Source organism: Notechis scutatus, chromosome 1 (assembly GCF_049901735.1).
Source record: "Notechis scutatus isolate UNSWTSFEM ecotype Mainland chromosome 1, rNotScu1.2, whole genome shotgun sequence".
Taxonomy (NCBI): domain Eukaryota; kingdom Metazoa; phylum Chordata; class Lepidosauria; order Squamata; family Elapidae; genus Notechis; species Notechis scutatus.
In genome coordinates this window covers 217,657,437-217,679,197 of record NC_142009.1, presented here as the reverse complement: position 1 = coordinate 217,679,197, position 21,761 = coordinate 217,657,437, and the positions used below count along the sequence as shown (strand labels likewise).

The 21,761-nt window shown below is 36.1% G+C and overlaps 1 protein-coding gene across 6 annotated transcripts in view; it reads right to left on the bottom strand.

Moving 5' to 3' along the window:
- Positions 1-21,761, bottom strand: part of HSPBAP1 (HSPB1 associated protein 1) — a 62,997-nt gene that overhangs the window by 17,155 nt on the left and 24,081 nt on the right. For 5 of the 6 annotated variants that reach the window (XM_026665462.2, XM_026665463.2, XM_087950231.1 and 2 more), the window contains exons 2-5: positions 19,817-19,996; positions 10,072-10,262; positions 4,384-4,520; positions 252-423 (exon numbers count right to left, since the gene is read on the bottom strand). In XM_026665462.2, the coding sequence (XP_026521247.2) occupies positions 252-423; positions 4,384-4,520; positions 10,072-10,262; positions 19,817-19,949 (633 nt within the window). In that variant the 5' untranslated portion in view covers positions 19,950-19,996. The remainder of the gene's footprint in view (positions 1-251; positions 424-4,383; positions 4,521-10,071; positions 10,263-19,816; positions 19,997-21,761) is intronic. The other variant, XM_087950230.1, reaches the window with a different exon arrangement.

Here is a 21,761-nt window from a genome sequence, read left to right as displayed (position 1 = left end):
TGTGAGAAAATTGGGCGGAGAGTGAGAGAGTGGCCCAAAGTCACCCAGCTACTTCCACGCCTAAGGCAGGACTAGAATTTGCTGTCTCCTGGTGTCTGCTCTGGTGCCTTAAACACTATACCAAAATGAGTCTCGATGTATAACAATGTAACAAACAAACAAATTAAATTAGATGTTCCAGCTCATTCACATTCAGTTCATTCATTCAATTTGATATTTAGTAAAAGAAGCAACAAGGGCAGAGAAAATACCTGGCCGGGAACAAGTGTAACCACATGAGCTTGTGCTTTTTTGAACAATGGATACTGCCTCAGATTTGGATTAAGCACATTGACTTTGCTGAATACACTAGATTCTTCATAGGGAATTCTGGTAGGGTAAAGTAGCCTGGAGTCTTCAGGTGGATACAGATGCCACCTTTTCCTGGAAAAAGATAATGGACTTGCACTTGAAGTTATATGCGGTACAAGTGCAAGTAGGCAAATTGTGCCTAAGTTCACACATCATGATAAGCTGTAGTTTGCATATCTGTTAACCATCCCAGGAAAACCAGACAGGAAACACAATTATATAATTCTACAGTATTGTAAGGCTTCGTTAACAGAATCTTGCAAGTGTGAAAGTACGAACCTCTAAATATCACTCTTAACTGATCTATTGGAGCAGATCCTTCCTCAGTTTCTATCTCTGACCCTTAATAGCAATGGCGTTTAGGCTTATATACTGCCCCATAGAGCTTTACAGCACTCTCTGGGTGGTTTACAATGTAGAAGCATTATTTGCATACTGCCCCCAACAATATGGGTTCTCATTTTACTGACCTCAGAAGGATGGAAGGTTGAGTCAACCTTGAGCCCCATCAAAATTGAACCCTAGGCTGTGGGCAGAGTTTGCCTGCAATACTGCACTTTAACCACTACGCCTTGGGGGCTCTTCCCTCTCTTGTCTGATTTTCTAGAGAGCATATCTCTTCCACTTTTTCCCCAAGGTCATCCACATTATCCATTACAATATTCATGCTTTATGACAAAAATCACAATAAGTGTGTTCACTTAGCATACTACAGCAAACCAAGCACACTATTACTTAGCATAAAGCGAACTGCCTTTTTGGTTAAAATTTGAATCCAAATTTAGTAAAAGTGCATATAGCTTAAGCACGGTAAATCCATTTCCCCCCACTAACCTGTCCTCTCTAGATGTGTTGTCTAACCGCTCCCCATAGCATGAGAAATGATCATGGTGACTTAAATCCAACATTTCTGGAGGATTCTAAAGTGAGGAAGTCTGCAGAAAACAGTTGTGAACATTGTAGAGTGTTTCAGTTCAAATTATAAATTTGGACTGGATGTGCTTGGATAATATTGCAAAGAAAAACAATACAACAAATGTGTTACTGTCTTTTTATTCTGATAAATCAGCTTTGCATAGAATAGAATACTAGTCTTCAAGATGGTAACATTCTCTGTGTATTGTTACTTATTCTGCAATTTATGCCACATAAATAGTTAAGTCTTACTATTTTGATACAATTTATGCCACATAAATAGTTAAGTCTTACTATTTTGATATTTATGTATCAATCCTAGCTTGAATACCATTAACACATTACAAAGTATTTTGTATAATCGTTTGCATTTACTGTAATTTGGAATGGGACATTTTTCACTGAGGATTGTGCTGCAGGAAACAGCCATCATATTTCAGCTAAAAGAGACAAAATGTCCAAAATTGTAATGATCAGATCAGCTATATTTCCCTTAAATGACTAAGATGCCTCGCCCCGTTCCTCAGATTGTTAAGAGTTTAGTGGGCTATTTGAAAAGAATAGAAGCTTTGCTTCAATTCTGATGGACAAGCACATGCTATTTCTCTTTGGGACGGATTAAGATATTGGTGTGCTGGGACAGCAGGAACCTATAGGCTGGAGGGTCTACATGTTTTTGCATTTACTGTCCTCTATCTTTGGCACCCTTAGTTAAAAGCTTCAGATTGCAAAACTGTAAAAGGGTTCCATCTGACAGACCTTGAAGAATATCACTTATCAGAATTAGGCTCAAGAGACCATCTAACCTTGTAAAGATCAACTTCCTACATTCCGATCCACGTTTAGCTGAAAACAAGTTTCTTTACATCTAGTGAGGCTTCAGCCGTGGTATACCTACTCAAGTGAAACATCCAACTGTTTCTGGAGACCTTGGGGTACTGGCTACAATCCTATCTTCAAGCTGAAGAGCTATAGCAGAAAAGGATTATATGGACAAGAAAGTTTGAGGGATGCAGTCCTTCTCTGTGCTTTCCACTATAAAAAGACCTCATTTTGATATTTTGGTATTCTATATGCATAGAATGACTCAGATTTCTCAAAACAAGCCTTTGCATCTTTCCAATTGCTCCCCGTGATTAACTGTTCTCTTATGTAAGCCTAGGTTAAAAATACTTGTTTTCTTTCAACTCCAAGGCCAACTATCTGCAGATAACCTAAGTACTGTTTCACACAAGTGTTCAATAACTGCTACCCAAGAAGCAGAAACAATATATGTGCTAAATTAGAAATGTAAACAAATGAAGTCCCATACTGTATAAGCTGAAAAACCCACCCATGGGTTAGCTTAAGCACAGGCCTGAGCCTCAAGAGTGTGCTATGTGTTAGTTATGGAATGTCCTCTGACAAGGATGAAGCTTGGATGTAAAAGAGCTGTAAGAATCTCTCTTATATTTATAGTCCAACATTGCCTTGTCTATAAATTTTTCCGCTCTATATTATATTTCGTAATTAAAGTTACTATTTTGGTGTACTTTGCTCAATAAAACCTTTCAGCTTTCTCCTCATTGTGGATTCACTGCATTCAAACTCACAAACCTTCTGCCCATATTTTAATGTTGCAAAACACAAGCTTTCTAAATGGTTTGTGGGTACGTATGCCATAATGCTGCATTTTCAACTTGCAAACCAGAGCAAAACAAGCACATAAACGAGTTTTAGAAATCATAACAGAGAGAGCAAATTTACAAGAGAAGACACAAGGGAGGGATGTTCCCAAATATTTATTAAAGCCTAAAGGTTTTGTGGAATGGGCAGTTAAATGGCAAACAACATCCAACACATTAAAAGTAAAGTTGTGCACTTTGAAAGAAATCTCAACTTCTCAGATCACCGGCAGAGTCTCAATTGGCAATGAACTAAGAAAGAAATCTTAATAAAAATTTCAGTTGAAAGAAAGTCTGTGCACATCAATAAAGAAAAAGGCAATTTCCAAACTATTTGAAATGTAATTTCTAATATTACTGTGGAATGCTGCGTTACATTTCTGGCACCCCTTTAAAAAAAATCAAAGAGGAAAATACTGAGAAGGGAAATTTGAATAAAACAAAATTAGAATGTCTGCCCTAAAAATAAAATAATAAAAGGATACAAGCTCCCATGTTCCTGTTGGTCAATGGAAATTATACAGCACTACATATTGCCAATATCCACATCAATTTTCACAATTCTGCTAGGAGCAACAGTCCCCCCAAAAAAAAGTGGCATGATCGGGATTAAAACTGAATGTAATTTTAAAAGAAATGCTTGAAATAGGATTGCTACCCATGTGTTTAATATGTTTCTCTTTCTCGGTTTATAAATGACCAGTCAGAAGCAATGTTTGGTGGGCTTTTGAGGTGTGTTGGAACCTCAGGTTGTGTAACCCCTGAGAAAAAGGGAAGCCAAGGAAAAGGAATGATCACAATGAAAAAAGAAAGTTTGTTTGATTGTATAATGAGGACTCAGATTCTTTGGGGGCAATGTGCAAATAATGCTTCTACATTGTAAACTGCCCAGAGTGTGCTGTAAAGTGCTATGGGGTGGCATATAATCCTAAACGCTATTCCTATGGTGTCCCACTATTAAATGCTCAACTCTGCTTGTCATTGGCTGCTACAGCTTATCTGCATAGCCTGTGTTAACTATTAATGCATGAAAACCCTGTGAATGGATTCAATGTGACCTAATCAGAAGGGAACAATAGAAAAATTAAGTAGCCTTATTCCCAGCATCAGTACATTTTTAAAGAAATGTTTTTCAGAAAAGGAATACATATGGTATATTTGTGTGTGTGGATGAGAGAGAGAGAAAACAAGGGATTGTATCTATAAATAAGCATACTGTAACTATTTGTCTCAGAAGTAGTAAGATTTTTATATGAACATTAATGTAGTGATTTAATTAACACTGATACCAATTTTCTCTTTTAAAAACATTTCTCTTTCTTAATAATGAGCCTAGGCACTTTGCACCATAAAAAAGCTCTGAACATCAGAGCAGTTTAAAAGTAAAAACAAAAAAAAATCAGGAATCCCTTTATCAGGGTGGTAAATAGAGCAATTGTCTATTCCTTCTTACCTGCCTTGCACCTGCAGCACCAAGTTGCAACCATAGGAATCCAAATGACAGGGTGTGTTTGCTCCAGTGGAGCCAATCCATAGAGTGCTCTCCTTTCCATTTCTTCCAGGAAATCCAAAGTCAGACCATTTAATGTCCTGTTGCAAAGGTTATACAATAAAACCTTGATTTTACAAAATCACTTTTAGCAGACTTCAGCTACAATGGACAAAATTTTGGCTTGGACATCACCCAATACATATCCTCAGGCAATCCAGACAATGGATATAATTCACATCATTAGAGCCATGGGGGCACAGTGGTTAAAATGTAATGCTGCAGGCTACTTCTGCTGACAGCCAGCAGTTTGACAGTTCAATTATCACCGGCTCAAAGTTGACTCGGCCTTCCATCCTTCTGAGGCGGATAAAATGAGGACCCAGATTGTTGTGGGCAATGTGCTTACTATGTAAACCATTTAGAGAGGGCTATAAAGCACTGTAAAGTGGCATATAAGTCCAAGTGCTATTGCTATTGTGGTACTTGAGTTGTAACATTACAATGCATGGTACATATGTATGATGATATATGTGGTGGCACAAGTTTCATCTCTTTTGTACATATGTGATGTCAACATCTATATAAAATGAGTGGGGTTTGGATCATGATGTCACATATGCCACCTTCCTGTTTTTAACCTCCTCCTCTTTAGGTACTGTTGATTGTGAGTGGCTGAGGATACCTATTATCAAGGTTCATTCAGAAAAGTTCTTTGAAGATAGATAAGAACTGTCCAGGTACATAGCATGCAAAACAAAGAATCAATCTAGGTGCTTGTAGTCCACTGTAAATATCTTACTTGGCTTACCGTGGAAGAAAGGTTCTACCACTGGTTTTTCCCCCCAAATGATCTCTTCTTTCACTTTGTAACATATCAGTTTACAACTTTTGCTATATGTACAGCAAATCTAAGAAATTTTATTGTATAATGTTGTTTGTTTGGGGGGATTAATAGTGGCATATTTTTAGAATCTCCTGAAAATAATTTTGAAAAATGAAAGGAAACCAATAAGCCAAAGGTCATTCCAATTCGCTAATTGGAATCAACACCAATTTCTTCAATGATGAGGACATCACTAATGCCATCTATTGACTGACAATCATTAATGCCATCTCTAGATTGACTGGCAATCATGACCATGTTCTCAGAATTCTAGACTAGATTTGACTATTCTTCTGTGCATTCCTGTTAAGGGAAAATTACTCAAGTAAGCTTCTTTCAGAGACCCTGTTTTGTTATGAATTGATTGTCTGCTGTTATCTCCTCAACCTTGAGTAAACTGCTAATTTTCATAGCATAGAGAGATACAGTGAGTGTATAACTGAAACAAGAAGCATGGTAAGTTCTTTTGTGCAGGACCCAATGATATATGTTTATATTCTTGGATCAGAATATTTCTATTTGATGCTACCAATGGAGAAAGAAATGTGCATACAATTTCCTATACATGGCACTCCTTCCTGTAATATTCCATGCAATAACTCTGTGAAGTACAGTAGGTTGTCCTGACAGAAAGCAATTGATCCAAAGATGCTCAATAAAGTTCATGGCTAAGGTGCATTTGAACCTGGATGTCCATACTCCTAGTTCTGCATCTTAACAGCTAGACCACATTGACTCTTTCAATGCACCACAACTGCATACCACATAAGGAAGTATGCAGCAAATATAATAGTATATTATATAATAGTATATATATACTGATCTTTGGCATATTTTGCTTTCTGCAGTTTCTATAGCATTTTGATTTGTTCATTTACTTCTCTTCCAAAAAAGAATGCAGGGAAGGTGGAAGAAGGAAGAGAGTAGTGAAGATAGAAGTATGTTCATTTCTTTCATGAAATAATATTTGTGGCCTTTGGTTTTCTGTCTAGAAAACAAAATGGCCTCTGAAAACAAGAACTGTTTCTTCAGAGAATGGCCCAGAATCCAGAAATACTTTTTCTTCCACAGCATGACCTTTTAATACTGCCTCACATTCAATACTATATAAATTTTATGGTATTAGCACGAGCTTCTCCAGCATGAAGCACTATATTCATATATGCATGGCATATGACATATAAAACCCTACTATCTCTCCTAAATTCTTTCTCTTAGCTTTCTTCTTCCAGCTTCAGAGATAAACCTTGGCAACATTTAATATATCCCGATTTGCTATAAAGCAGTTTTAACTCTTTGTAAGATTATATCTATTTTTCTGAGACTCTACACTGGAGAATCACGCAGGTAAATGCTAAGCTGCCCACTAATGAGGTAACAGCAGGATATTACTTGATCTACAAGAAAAAAAATATAAAAGACAAATGCAAACATTTGTCAGAAGCTTCAAGAAACCTCAAAGAAAAAATTACTCCTCCAGCTTTCCACAGCCATAAAATTTTAAATCCAATCCAAGTATTTCGGTGATAAAGTTAACAGTAATAGCCAATTCCACACTTTAATCTCACACCTAACTGGTTTCTGCATTCTGTTGAAACTTGAGGACAAAGAGAGAGAACATAATCAATATTAGATTAAAACAGAAAACTCCCCTTTAAAAAAAAGTATATAGCTTCAATAAATATCTGACAGATTATGGGCAAAATAGTTTTTATCCCATGAACTGAAAAGGAATTGGTAAGTTCTGAAATTCTGGCACAATGGGCTGCATTCTCTTTTCTTGCAAGAAAAAAGATCAGCAGCTGAAACAAATGCAAGTATCCCAACCATAACAAGTGGCACATTACTTCTGAATTACATTTATTTTGCTTACTACTTACAACAGAGCTAATATACCCATGTCATTTTAAGAGCTCTCATTTCTATTTAAGCTCCACACATTTATCTTGCCTTTGATTTATTGGTCAGAAGTTTGTAATGTGATATCAAGTTAACAACAAAAACAACAACAAAAATTCTGGATGACATGAGATATTGTTTGCCTGTTAAAATAATAGAATCATTACCTTAAGCCACATAACTGTAAATGATAAACAGTGCAATCTAAGTTTCAAACAACTTCTAAATGGCTCAATTAATCATGGTGAACAAAAAAATAGGTAAACTTGCCTTCTTGTACCCTTCAAGTCACCTTAGGAAAAAAACATAAATAAAAACTAGATGCAAAGCAGCAGATCACTATGAAAATTTAGACAAGTTACCAATGGAAGCAAATTGCTCAGCTAGTTTAACGGCATTAATAATACTCAGTATCTTAAGCATTTTTTTTTTAAACGCCTCTTCATGTTGTGACCAAATCAGATTACAATATACAGGCATTTTTAAAACACGCCTTTGCTACATGGGAGAAAAGAGGAACAGGAAATGTTTCACTCCTGTTGCCATTTTGTCTGTTGCTCTCTTGGTGGTTGTTGTCATTGTTCAGCCATTCAGTTGCTTTGACTCTTCTTGCCAGTGCTGGCTATCTACAGTCTCTTTTCCGAATGTTTGAGAACTCATATTTGTATCATTTGCATCATGAAGACCCAGGCAGTTGGGCGCAATATGCTGACTCTGTAAACTGCTTAGAGAGGGCTGTAAAAACACTGTAAAGTGGTATATAAGTCTAAGTGCTATTGCTATTAGTTATCTAGTTTCCTTATCTTCCATTGCCTTTTTTTGGTGGCCTTTGAATTTCTTAAGCATCAGAGTCTCTCTTCAGTGATTTGTTCCTTCTCATCGTTAGGTCCAAAATAAACTTCAGTTTCATTATTAGTGCTTCCAGTGGGAAGTCTGGATTTATTTAATCTATTTTTTTCTGTAGTCCAAGAAATTCTCAACCAATTTTCTCCAGCCAGCCATCTCAAAGGCTCATAATATTTCTTCATCTTTTTTTATGGTTCCGCTTTCATAGTCCTATGTTGAGTGGGAAAAACACAGACTGGTTTGCTTTCAGTGTGAAATTTCTACTCTTTTATTATTTTGTTTAGATCTGACAAAGTCTTTCACCCAAGCAGCAGAGGTTCTCTTTATTTCATGGCTATAGACAACATTCTTGTGCATTTTTGAGCTTAGAAGATAATGTCTCTTACTATTTCTTTTTTTCTGCATAGGGTTGGTATAGTCTATTCATTCTGTCATTTTTTTTAATGAGTAGCATAGGAAGCTCATCTTTCAGAACCACATTGACATGAAACTATTGGTTATTCTTCATTTGGTTTCATTGGTGGAATACTGCAGTAGGTTGCCATTCTCCAATAGATTATATTTATATTGTCCCCTCTTCTATGAATGACTACTCATCTTGGGTGGCTTTGGGTGAATGTACACTCCTGATGGTATGTATCATTGTCATACACAAACTACTTCACCAGGAACAGATAATGAGATCTCTCATTCTCTCTCTCTTCCTCTGGTTGAATAAATGTTGAGCAAAGTCTGATGTTCCAGTTTCTTAAATGTATTTATTGAAAGCCTTTCTATCTCACCTCTCTATAAAGCTATAATGATTCTTACCATTTACCTCAGGGACAGGCAACATATAATCCAGCAACTGCTCTTGGATTACAGATCCCATTACAGCTCCTCACATTCTACGGATTATGATCCAAAAAGAGTTTGAAGGTTATGTGTTGTGTTTTTAATCACACAGTGTTTTCACTGAACATATAATGTTCAACATATATAGTTTTATTTATAAATATATTTAATTGAATATCTAAACTGCTTTGCATTGAATGTATCAGAATTATTTCTAACAGCCCAATAAGATAAGCCAGTGTTGTTATCCTACAGCTTGGAGAGGGAGAATCAAGTATGAAAACATATTTAAAGGGTAGTATAAGGTTACCTAGCATATGTTTGTGAGATTTAAATATTTAGTGATTAATTTATAGTCAGTATGGAAGAGCTGGTCAAAATCTGATAAGGAAGGACGTTCAATGAATGACCTTGACTTAATTATTGCCTTTCTGCCCAATAATCTTCATGGGCTATTTTGACACTGCATTCAATTCTGGAAGCAATGCTGTAAGAAGAGACCATTATATCTAACTGTATTGAACTCAGAAGAAAGGAATGGTTATTATTGATTAGGGAATGCTACTAGGAATGTATAAAGGAAGTAAGTGTGTCTAGCATGAGGACACTGGTTGGATATGTGATAGTCCTCTTCGAGCATCCTTCAAGGTCTTTCTGCAGAAGGTGACAGAAAATAGGCCACATCTAATGATCTAACGAGATTGAGTTACAGAAGGATACTGTCTGGAATTTCAGGATAACAGAAGGAATTCTTGATGGTAAGAATAGTTTGACAATAAAATACATTCTTCAGAAAGATGGGGCCTCTTCCAAATGAAGGCGTCCAAGCCAAGAGTAGACAGCCATTTACCAGGGAAGCTTTGTCTTTAGATTTCATATTCAAGCAGAAAATTGGATTGTGGCCCATATGACTTTTATTAACTTTTTGATTCTATGATAATGGAACTGGTAAAGCTCATATATACTGTAGAGCTCTTGAATCTTTCAGAAGAAAACTAGCAATGAAATTAAATATTCATTTAAATAAAATTAAATATTTTAAAATAAAATAAAATGTTTTTTCTTAAAACCTTCACAGCACACTAATTTTTCAGTATATCAGAAAAAAATTCTATAATAATCAGGATTTCCTGAATCACTCTATCATTTTGATGAGATAAATAAAGGACAAAGGAAAGTAAATGTACCTGAAAATGTTCTGGCTTGTCTTCAAATAGCCTATCGATGTACTTATAGTCAGCATACATCCAGTATTTACACAAATCATAACTACTGAATGGTCCAGAAGGACAAGGTTGCTGTCTTCCACTCCAGGCCAGAAAATCATCGAGCGTTGCCTCTGCATACGCACACTCCGTTTCGAAGAGAGGAGCCGTAGCTATATCAGAAGAGACAACATTACATGCACATTAAGCACAACACCAATAATAAAAGACAGATATGAAGCAAAGCACTTTAGGAGAGAAAGCAATAACTTTCTCTCTCAGCCTCAGACTGCTGGTTAAATGCAATATAAAAATCACAAATGAAATTACAGCAGTTTATAGATGTTTCAGCTGAAGATGCAGCATATATGACAACGCTCATGCGTAACTCTTTTACTGCTGGGAGCCTTTCTAGTGCCTAAGTCTGTAAATGAGGTTTTGCATTTGCCTTTAAACTATATCAAGTTCTTTCAATAAATGTTTATCCCTTTTGGAGTTTCTGAATTTTTCATAATGTTGACACCAAATCTCATCAGGGCTTCATGTGGACCCTTACTGATATATAAATGAAATCTAGAAGAAGAAATAACCAAAAGCCTGCTGCTTGCTTTATGTATTTCATAAATAGTCACCGAAAATGCATAGTGCCAGTAGGAAAAGAGAACTGCCTTCCTGAATTCAGTAACAGGTAACCTCATCTGTGAGAGCAGCAATCCAATCTTCCAACAATTGCACATTTGTTTCAGGATCCAAGCAAATTTGGGCTTAGATTTTGGTGCATGATCAATGAATGTGCCCACCATCATTTAAGTCAGGGCTCTCCAAACTTGGGAACTTTAAAACTTGTGGAGTTCAACTCCCAGAATTATCTGGCTGGGGAATTCTGGGAATTGAAGTTCACAAGTCTTAAAGTTGTCAGGTTTGGAGACCCCTGGTTTAAGTGACAGTGAGTACTGAGCTTCTGCAGTGCCATTAATGTAAAGACTGGTAGCACTGCAGAAATTCAGTGCTTTTCCAACTCTCTTAAAAACCTCTGTCAAGATTCAAAGTGTTGCTTAGGCATCCTCAGTGAGAACTTTGTTTTAGCCCTAGAGTCTATGCCTTGTTCTCAATTGCTTTTGAAATTCTCTTCATTTGCCATTCGAAGATACTGATTTCCTAGTTGTGAGGCTCTTTGAATATGAGCCTCTGTTAAGATTCCTGAAATGTTTCCTTTCCAGCCAAGAAGCTTAGGTTTTAGTCCACAGAAACACAACGTTGCTGCCTTCTATTAAGTCAATCTCTGATCCATCTTGGCTGCTGCTGTGGGCATGGATGAACAGCTGTCTTCCAGGATTATAAGCCAGAATTTTTTGAGCCTTGCTGGCATATCAGAGGGACTGAATTACGTTCTTATTTCTTGCATTTCTATAATGCCAGAATTAGATATCCTTTGCACTCAGACTGCCTGTTGTATTTTTCTGAGAAAGAGAAATGAAATAAAAAGCTGGAGGATCAGTGGCACCATTGTGATTTAACCTCATATGAATGAATTAATGCGTCTGTTTTATGCAATGACATTTTTTTAAACCAAGGGTCTAGAGTTCACTTTGGATTACAAGCAGCAGGTTCCCCAAATATTCCCCAGAAACATTTCTCTTTCCTGTATTCATCAGCAAAAACATTATTGTTCAGCTCACAAGTGGAGACATTTAGTATGTCTGGATTTTAACAGGTGTTGAATCTGTATGCTGTCAAACCAGTCAGTATCTGAGCTTTTGGGAACTGAAATACATATCGAAAATAAATAGCCAGATATTTTTCTGTCTTTTCTCCTTGACAGTATTCATAAGAGAGAAGAAAATGTTGTACATATAGTCTGGGAGTCAGCCTATGATGTTCCAAATAAATATTTTAAATGCCTTTTTCCTTGATTGTTTAAATGAAAATTCAGTAGGCTATTGCCACAACTAAAAAAGTAATAATTTCCCCATAAAAGTATTAAGTACCGCTACATTTTTTTTGACCTTTTACCCCACAAAATAGATTCATTGTTCATTTGGAAAAGTGCTTTACTCCGAATATTTTAAAAGAAAGGTAAGGCTATATAGACGTAGATATTACAGTGTATTTAATTCTCTGGGGCACCGAGGCATTAACAAACTTTTTATGATAATGCAGTGGTTCTTAAGTTTTTCTTCACCACGGGCCCCCTTTAAATACCCTTTTTGGTCATGGCCAAGACTTAACTCAAGATTTCAATAATAAACATTTCTTCAAGCTTTCAAGACCCCCTGTAATGAAACTATGCCCCACCCAGGGATCCATGGACCACAGGTTGAGAATCACTGTGATAATGTATAAGATGTTTATCCAACCCAAAACCTGCTGCACTATGGTGGTGGGTGGTGGGTGTTCCTGGGATGAATCAAAAAATAATGCTGGATTGTGCACTAGGAGTATTTATTCCCAGCAGTGTCACCCAAAGTGTGAAGATTATCCTTCAGCCAAGGAGATGTCTATATTGAGCAGCCGTAATTACAGAAAGATACCAGAAGCAGATGATCACCTTAGTGTCAATGACAAAGATACCAATAGATGGACTAGATGGTGGGGAATGGATTTATATTCCTGGTCATCTGCATTCTTTTAGAGAGTTGTTGAGGCTACCTGGAGGTTTATCTGTGTCATCAGGGTCACCTGAGTAGAGCAAATGTGTGTGGCATCTTCTTGGAACTGTTGAAAGGACTTGTTGTAGACTAGACATAAATGATGTCATATCCCTCCCCCTCTGTTGAGAGAAAGCTGTTCAATTTTGACATAGATGGTCTCTTTGACCCCTCTTTCAAACCAGTGGTCCTTTCTGTCCAAAATGTGGACTTTGCTATCTTCAAAAGGCCACAAAAGAGTGGCCTTTGTCTTTTAAATGCAGATGGACTGCTGAATCTAGTCCTGATGGGTTTGTTCTATGTTGTGCCATATGTTTATGAAGTGGTTGTTTTGTTTCCTCAATGTACACATCTACACATGACTCATTGCATTGTACTGCATACATAGGAGAACAACATTAATATGCCAAAGGATGCCAGTAGACAGATGGTAACCAATTAAAAAGAGATCTAAGGAAGATGGAAGGTGTATACTGAAACACTGTACAATAGAGATGCCAACATCCAAGGTACCTTAGAAAATATTCCTTATTTACAAGAACCTCTTGTACTGAAAGTTGATGTTAGATCAGCACTCTGTCATTACCAAGTGGGAAGGCTACAAGAACTAATGTAATACCTACTGAAATATGGCAAGCAGCAGCAGAAGAACTAATCAAAATATTAACCAAGATATGTTAGCAAATCTGAAGAATGACACCATGGCCAACTGATTAGATGAGATAAATCTACGTTCCAATAGCAAAAAAAGGTTTATTGTGCAAATTATTATACAATATCCTTATTGTCACATGCTAGCAAATAATGCTTAGGGTTATCAAGCACCAATTAGAGCCCTACACGGAAGAAAAGGTGCCAGATGTTCAAGCTGGCTTTGGAAAAGACAGAGGAATATGACGCATTATTACTGATCCAAACTGAGTAATAGCAAGAGCTAAAGAAAGCCAAAAAGATGTCAATATGTGCTTCATTCATTATAGAAAAGCCCTTAATTGTGTTGTTCACATCAAGCTGTAGAAAGTGCTCAGAGAAATGGGAATCCCAGAATAACTTCTTGTTCTCATGAGCACTTATATACAGGTTAGGAAGCCACGGCATGACCAGAATGTGGCAAAACAGACTGACTCCAGGTTGGCAAAAAAGTGCAACAAGGCTGCATACTCTCCCCTTATCTATTCCACCTACATATGGAATATACAGTATATTAAAAAAAGCTGAATCAGGAAAAAGATGAGTTGGTTTTAACACTGGAAGAGGAGAAAATGTAACCTGCACTGTATGTTGATGTCCCTTCCCTGACAGCCAAAAATGCCAAGATCTGCAAACAAGGATGCCAAGCTTTGCAAGCTAAACTAAAACTTAAAGTGCACAGGGGGAAAAATGGGACTAAAATTAAATATAAAGTCTAAACTAGTATAATGACAACAGATATTAATAACCAGTCTTAGAACTGACAATGAATATATCAAAGTAATGAATAGGTTCTGCCTTTTAAGATCAACCATCAACAGTACAGGAACCAGCAGTCAAGAAATACATCAAGGCTAGTACTTGATAGACCAACCACGAAGGCCTTGGAAAAAATACAAATGCTGTGATGTGTTTATATCTACAAAGATCAGAATCGGACAGTATGGTATGGTATTCTCCATGACTTTAAAGAAGCAGGATTGGAAGAATATTGACTCCTTTGAATCTTGGTATTGGAGAAGATTCCTGAGAATACCAGGGACAGCCAAGGAAACAAACCAATGGATCATTGAACAAATCAACTCAGAGTTCTCACTTGAGACACAAATAATGAAGCTCAAATAATCCTAGTTTGGACACATTATGTGAACCCCCAGATTTCTAGATTTCTAGAAAATACTGAGAAAGGTGGAAGAATCAGCAGTAAGGTGGGTGGATTCAGTGGCAATGAAAGCACCACTGGGAGACTTGAAAGGTTAGGAATTGATCATCATGGAGAAAAATCTCTCTATATGGTCGCTAGGAGTTGAAAACGATTTCATAGCATACTGTCAGAGTATATTCATCAACTGGAATAGAGCATGGTAACAAGGTCAGCCAATGAGGACTGTTTGGAAACTGAAACTAGAAGTAGCCTAGGCATGGCTCTATATTAAGCTCTGCAGCTCTGAAGCTATGTTAAGTTCTGAATCTGTCTATTGAAAATGATCTGCTGTGTATCTTGCTTGCTTGCCTGCTGAAACAAAGTGAAACTGATGTCTGTTTCTGAGCTCTTGAATTGCTTTTCTGCTCTGAACCTGTAACATGTCTGCTTCTGTTTGAATTTGCTCCATGTTGGAGAAATCTACAACTGGTATTGTAAAATTTACTTGTGTTTATAAAGAAGTTAAATGAAGACTCAGCCATCTGCGTTTACTTTTCTGGCACTGAATTTATGCTGCAATACTCTGAACACATACAATCAAAAGTCTGTGCTTATCTATATTTCAAAGACATAGATCATTGTAAAAACTAATTATAGATTTCTGAGGGATGGATTTCATAGATCAGCCAAATATACACACCAGGGCATGAAAAGCATATTTGAATCCACTAGCATTCATCTTTTTGTGAACAAAAATCTGTACAAAACTAGATGAGCTTTTGGTCTCCTCCAGCAAGATTCCCTTTCTGTTTTTATTCTCTTTAAAGCTTAAAAGTCAAAACAGATTTTAAACGCTGGCAAGACATTTTTCAACATTACTGCATATAACAAAGGTGCGTATTAACATCTGTTTGCTATTTTTCAAAATTCCTTCTTTTACAATTTCTCTCAACCCACTGGCATTCTTTTATCTTGTATGATTATATTTAATTCATACCATAAAAGGCGGATAATGCTGCAGTATCAAAATGACAAGGACCTTTCTATACAAAATATCATCAATGGCAAGGACAAATTTTAATGATGGGGGCACGAAACTCTTCCAAAAATATTATTTAGAGAGCCGGTGGATATGTCTCTTCTTGGAATAATAAAGAATATTGAGAGCCTCTGAACATTGCCAATTGATGGAGAAGGAAGTGAGCAATTTTAGTCAATTCCCTTTATTTCCCATTGGCCCCGATGCAATTGGCCATATTGCTCTGGAGGCTTCCCCAACCCTTGAGCTGACTTTAAGGAAATACAGTGAGTTAGAGTAATCTGGAAAAATGGGCAAGAATTGCTTCCCCACTTCATAAAGTGAGAATGTCCCATAAGTAAAACTATATTCATATGGACAATATTCTGAATTTCTAATGTCATATTAGAGAGAAAGCAGATGGCTTGACTGTTACTGACTTCCCACTACTAATCTCAAAAAGCTAAGCAGGGTCAGACCTGATTAGGATTTCAAGGGAAACCATTAAGAAAACTACTAAGAAAAAAAAAACTAGGATTGGTGCCTAGTCGGGAAAGTAAGCAAATAAGTAAATGGAAGGCTCAGAAGAAGGCAAGGCCTAATCAGTTCAGTGTTTTTAAGGCAAGACAATACAGTGATTTGTCTGTAAAGTCATCAGATATCAAGCTTGACACAAAGCAAACTCTACTGTGTTATTTATATAATAAAGTTTATAGCGTAAGTTTTCCTATATGCAACAGAATGTATGACAAACCTTGGGAACACAGAGGATGAAACAAGACCATTATAGGATGGAAGACCATTACATAAATTATTCCTTAGTCCAGGGGACTGGGAAAGCATGAGAAAAAGACTCTGTAACTCCACCTTAATTTTGCCAAGTATAAGCTGATCTGGAGACTTGCTTTGGCAGGCTTTCAAGGTTCTGTTAAGTTATCCTACTTGCAATAAACAGTATTCCCGAAATCTGGGTGCTTCTTGTTTCCTGAGTGTGCCAACCTCAACAGAATTGACAATATTGTAAGTGGAATGCAAATCTATTACTGCGCAAACAATTAAGACTCTAGATAAAACTGCTTAATTTTATCCAGAGTAGATACGGAAGGGCTTGGAGGAACTAATCTTACTTTTGGCTTTGCGTAATCATGCACAGTTTTGCATTATCTGAAATGCAGAAATGTAAAGAGAGCTAGAAAGTGTACTTGCAAACTCAATATTTGTATAAAGTGAACTTCTTCCTCACCCCGAAATTTTCCCATAGAAGGAAAAAGGGGGTGTTTTATCCCCCCAATATTGCAATGATCCTTATGGCTTATCAGACTTTGATTTCTCATTACAGGAACTAGTCCATCCGCCCAAAAACATAATGCACAATATTACACATTAGCCAAAACTACTGTTGCTGGGGAAACCAAATTGCAGCAGAATACATGAATGGCAGAACAATTGTTAATTCTTCATTTAACTCATCAGGTGCAGTTATTTAATTACAGTATGGATGCTTTTCATTCTTACCAGCAAGGCATCTCTTATTATTCTGACTGCATGGGAATGGCTGCTATGAGATTCTCAAATATTCAGACTTATTTCAAACAAAAGCAAAAATAAAACCCGAAATTACTTTTCTTTTAAAAGTATGCACTTAAGAGTTTCCCCTTAAGTTTTGGCTCTTGTCCAAATGCAAAGTTTAATGAATATTTCTTCTTTTAAAAATGCAGTTAATCTGCAGTTTTTAGTAGATTCACAGAAATAAGATCAACTGTGTTCTGCCTCTGATATGAAAGTGGACTATATAAGAAATAATAAACAAAAATTAAATAACGTACCATGGGCCTGATCCATCTGCTCTAAAAGAAAGGGGGCAAAAGCTGAGGGAAGCAAGATCCAGAGTTCATTCCAGTGCTTTTCAAAGACAGACAATTTGGTACCGTCCAGATGTTTTGGGATTCAAATGTTACTCGTTTAGCTATCAAAGCCAGCAAAGAAATATTGGTGTAGGTTCAAAACCTTGTACATTGGGCTGGCTGAATTTAGTATACAATCTGTCATCTCAGCTAGCCTCAATTTCTTGCAAATTCTTGCAAGAACTATTAAATTTATTTACTTGGATATTTTATGTGCAAAATTCTGGCTATTGCTGACAAAGTCAAAAGATTATATAGCTTGTTCTGTGGCCCTCTGAACAGAGATTTTGAGTAATTTACCTCTGATTCAGCAAGAAATAAAAAAGTATTCATTATGTTGTGAATTATTCATATTTCCATGATAAATAATTAAAAATTATCAATTAGGTACAGTTGTCCAATGATAATGGAATAAGTTTTTTTAAATGAAGTTAGCATGAAAACCTGCACTCATTAAGATACCCGAATGATAGAAAGCGATAGGATAGTCATAATTTTCATGCTTTGCATCAAGTCATGCACTTTAGGCTAACTCTCTCAGCTTCTTATTCCTTTTTAAATATCGTAAGATGGGGAGTAGTCTACAGACCTGAATGTATTTATCATAATATCTTATATCTAGAACTGAGTATTCCATACGCTCCCTTTCAATTAATGTTGCTACCAAATTTACTATATATAGATTACTACAAAGCTAAAAGTGTGGCATTTAAGGGGAGGGAGCAAATAAAAGAAGAAGAAATTGCCCATCTATATAACCTAGAGCAGGGGTTCCCAACCTGGGGTGCTCGCACCCCCTGGGGGTGCGAGACAATATTCCAGGAGGTGCGAGAAAAGTCCAGGTAAATAATAGGATATTGGCTATATGTTGGCATTTTTATTTATTATTTATTTCAGGGGGTGCGAGGTTCGAGTGAAATTTCTTTAGGGGTGTGGGGCGAAAAAAAGGTTGGGAACCACTGACCTAGAGTAAAAGTGATCACTTTTAGTACAAGCATGTTTCTAGGTAGAACATTTTAAACAGCATCTTTCATCAAAGGATTCTAGAGATCTTTACATGAATAAAATCAGATAAGTTCCATATAAATAATAAAAGACAGTATTTTCGCATTTTCATTTCAATATGGAAATAAATATTGGTGCTTAATCACAACTCCTTGGATCCCAGACACTTCTGGAACTCAAAATAAAATTGCTTAAGCAGGATTGGCCATTGTGTGTTCTCCCAATCCCAACTGTACTTGTATATCAACATAGCTCAGAACAATAAACACAGCACAGACGTTTCTGAAGAAGTAATAAAATCCCTTCTTAATATGTATTCTATTTACTATGGACAGGTTCTAAACAATAATTTACAACTAGAGTTCTAACAGGATTTTTGAACAGCGAACGATATACTCTGTACTCAGAGGTACTTCCTTTAACTCCTTTATGTTCAATGTATTTATACATAGTTATTTTACAGTATGTTTTATTGAATCTACAGCATTTTGTGGATTAAAAATTATAAATGTTCAATGTAAACAAATACGTTGTACTGTCAGTTGTTATCGGTAGTCCTTGAATTACAACCACCATTGAGCCCAAAATTTCTGACGTTAAATGAGGTGTTTGTTAAGTGAATTTTGCCCCATTTTATGACATTTCTTGCATAGTTCTTAAGTGAATGACTTCAGTTGTTAAGTTAATAACATAAGTTCAGTGAAACTGGCTTCTCCATTTACATTGCTTGTCAGAAGGTCACAAAAGGTGATCACATGACCCCAAGATAATGAAACTAGGATCAATATGAGTCAGTTGCCAAGAATCTGAATTTTGATCACGACCATGGGGATGTTGCAAAAGTCGTTAGCGTGAAAAATGGTCATAAGTCAATTTTTTCCAGTGGCATTGTAACTTTGAACGGTGATTAAATGAACTGTTGTAAGTCGGGGACTACCTGTATAGTGAAAGCAATGTCAAACTTTATGTCAGCGCACTTCCATTCATGCAGGTAAACTTCTTCCCATCCCTCCAAACATTTAGAATAGATGCAGAGGAAGCCTTAAGGGAAAAGAAAGAATTTCTTTCTTTCAGGAATACTGGTTAGTGGATGGATGTCAATGGATGTTTCATTTCATTTCATTGTATACTTGGAGGGCACCTTGTTGCTAATCCGTCTCACAATGGACATGCTTTATTATTGTTCTTTATCATTTTAAAATGAATGATATTACTATGAACCATCTTGTAGTATTTCCCATTTATTTTAAGGAGAAAATACACCTGAAGTACTAAATCTGTACAGGGAGAAATGAGAAAGAAGGTTGTACTTATCTACCTGTGTCCTTCCTTCCTATTCTAAAAACTATTTTCTTTCCAGCCAATAGACTAGCCAGATGTGTAACATTCCAACGAAGTACCGGCCAATCGAAGGTCATGTTGCTAAAGACCACTGGTTTTTGAAGAGTCATCACAATTTCTTTAGCTTCTTCTGGTGTAAACGGTTTGACTTGATCACCTACAAATGAAACAGAGTATGATATCAAGTTTAAGCTATCATATGAGAACAATTGCAGGATCAAAATATAAAGCATCTATTGCTTCTTCAAATGTTTTGTTTCACCAAATTTTGATGCCATCTCAACAGGAATATGTTAAAATGTACATAACAATTCAACAATGGTTTTCTAATGTGCAGCATAGCACCATGATTTACAATTAATCTGAAATTAATTGCACGTCTCTGACTGTTTAAAGGAAATATAGTGAAGAAAAAACAGCTTTTCCAAATGCAGATACATCTATATATAGCAATCTTCCCCAATCTGATTATGGTGGACAACAATGTCCATCATCCCTAGTTACTGGGCATTCATTGCGGGTTTTAGTCTAATACATGGGGAAGCCAACTTTGAAAAAGCTGGTATAAGGTATTGTCATGAGATGGCTGAATATGCTGATGCAATCAGTTTCATGTAATTAAATATTTTTTGCAGTATCAAACTTTTAAAAAACTCTTCAACTTAAAAAAAAAGAAAAAAGACTAAACATGAAGTGTGCCTCCTCAAAGTCTATGCTAATCCTAGATTTCAGTATATACCTTAGATTTATATGCCCATTGAAACTGTCATCGTAAAATGTTGGCAGCCTTGAATAAACTCTGCACTTTTATAAAAATTGCCCTAAAGGGCAATTGTTAAATGAAAGGACCTTTTTTTCATGCAAATATAACCGTCCTATAGAGTTTAAAATAAAAAAGCAAGTTATAGCCAGAAATTATAAAAATATTTTCCAATATCGAACAATGATTGCAAGTAGCTATTTAATTAAAAGTGTTTTTGAAAAGATGAAGAATATTTTTGGCTTGTTCAAAGTAATTGAAAATCACAAAACTTTCTGAAAGTTGGATCAAAGAAAATAGTTTCCTCCTTCATCCTGCTTTCAGAATGCTAAAATCTGTAAAAGGTTCACTGAAGATACTTTTTTTAAAAAAAGTAATATTATTAAGGATAACAACTGGAAAAATTAAAAGCTAATTCACCAAAAATACTTCTACTCCACTTTTCAGTATTAAAAAATTGAGTGGTTCTCAGACTTTTGAAAATCGGTAGCAATCATAGGTAACAAACCTTAGGGAACAGTTGAAGTTTAAAATAATCAGAACATTGATAATTGTTTAAAAACATTTTTATGTTATGCAAATGAAACCAACTTTTTTATTCTTCATTAAATGACAATTCAAACAGGAAGCTATTTATTTATATGGATTATTTATATGTTTACTCCTAATAAGCAATATTCCCCTAGCAACTAGAGAAGCAATTTAAAGCCATAGAAAGAAGTAAAGCCACAGAACAATAACTTTAAATAGAATAAAACCATTTCCAATATAAAAACAAAACTGGCAAGAACAATACTGAGTTTGAGGAAAGATAACTATCAAGTCTTATAAAATGTTGGTGCTATGCCATTTATTATTTTATCAAAATTTTGTTAAGCACGGGATTATATAAAGTAGCTTCCTTTAAACTGATTTCCTTCAGGTGTGTTAGACATTACCTTCTCTAATTTCCAGCCATACCGTCTGGGAATTATGGTAATCGATGCAACCCGGTTTGAAAAGTCTGGCATAGTTTACTGGGCAATGCGTGTTAAGTATTCATGAAATCGCCCGAGGTTTTGTACCTGTCCATTCAAATTAGAATTCTGGGCTCCTGCTTTAGAATTTCATAAAGCCTCAGTATTCTTTGGAAGAAGTTTTTTTTAAAAAAAGTTGGGACTAC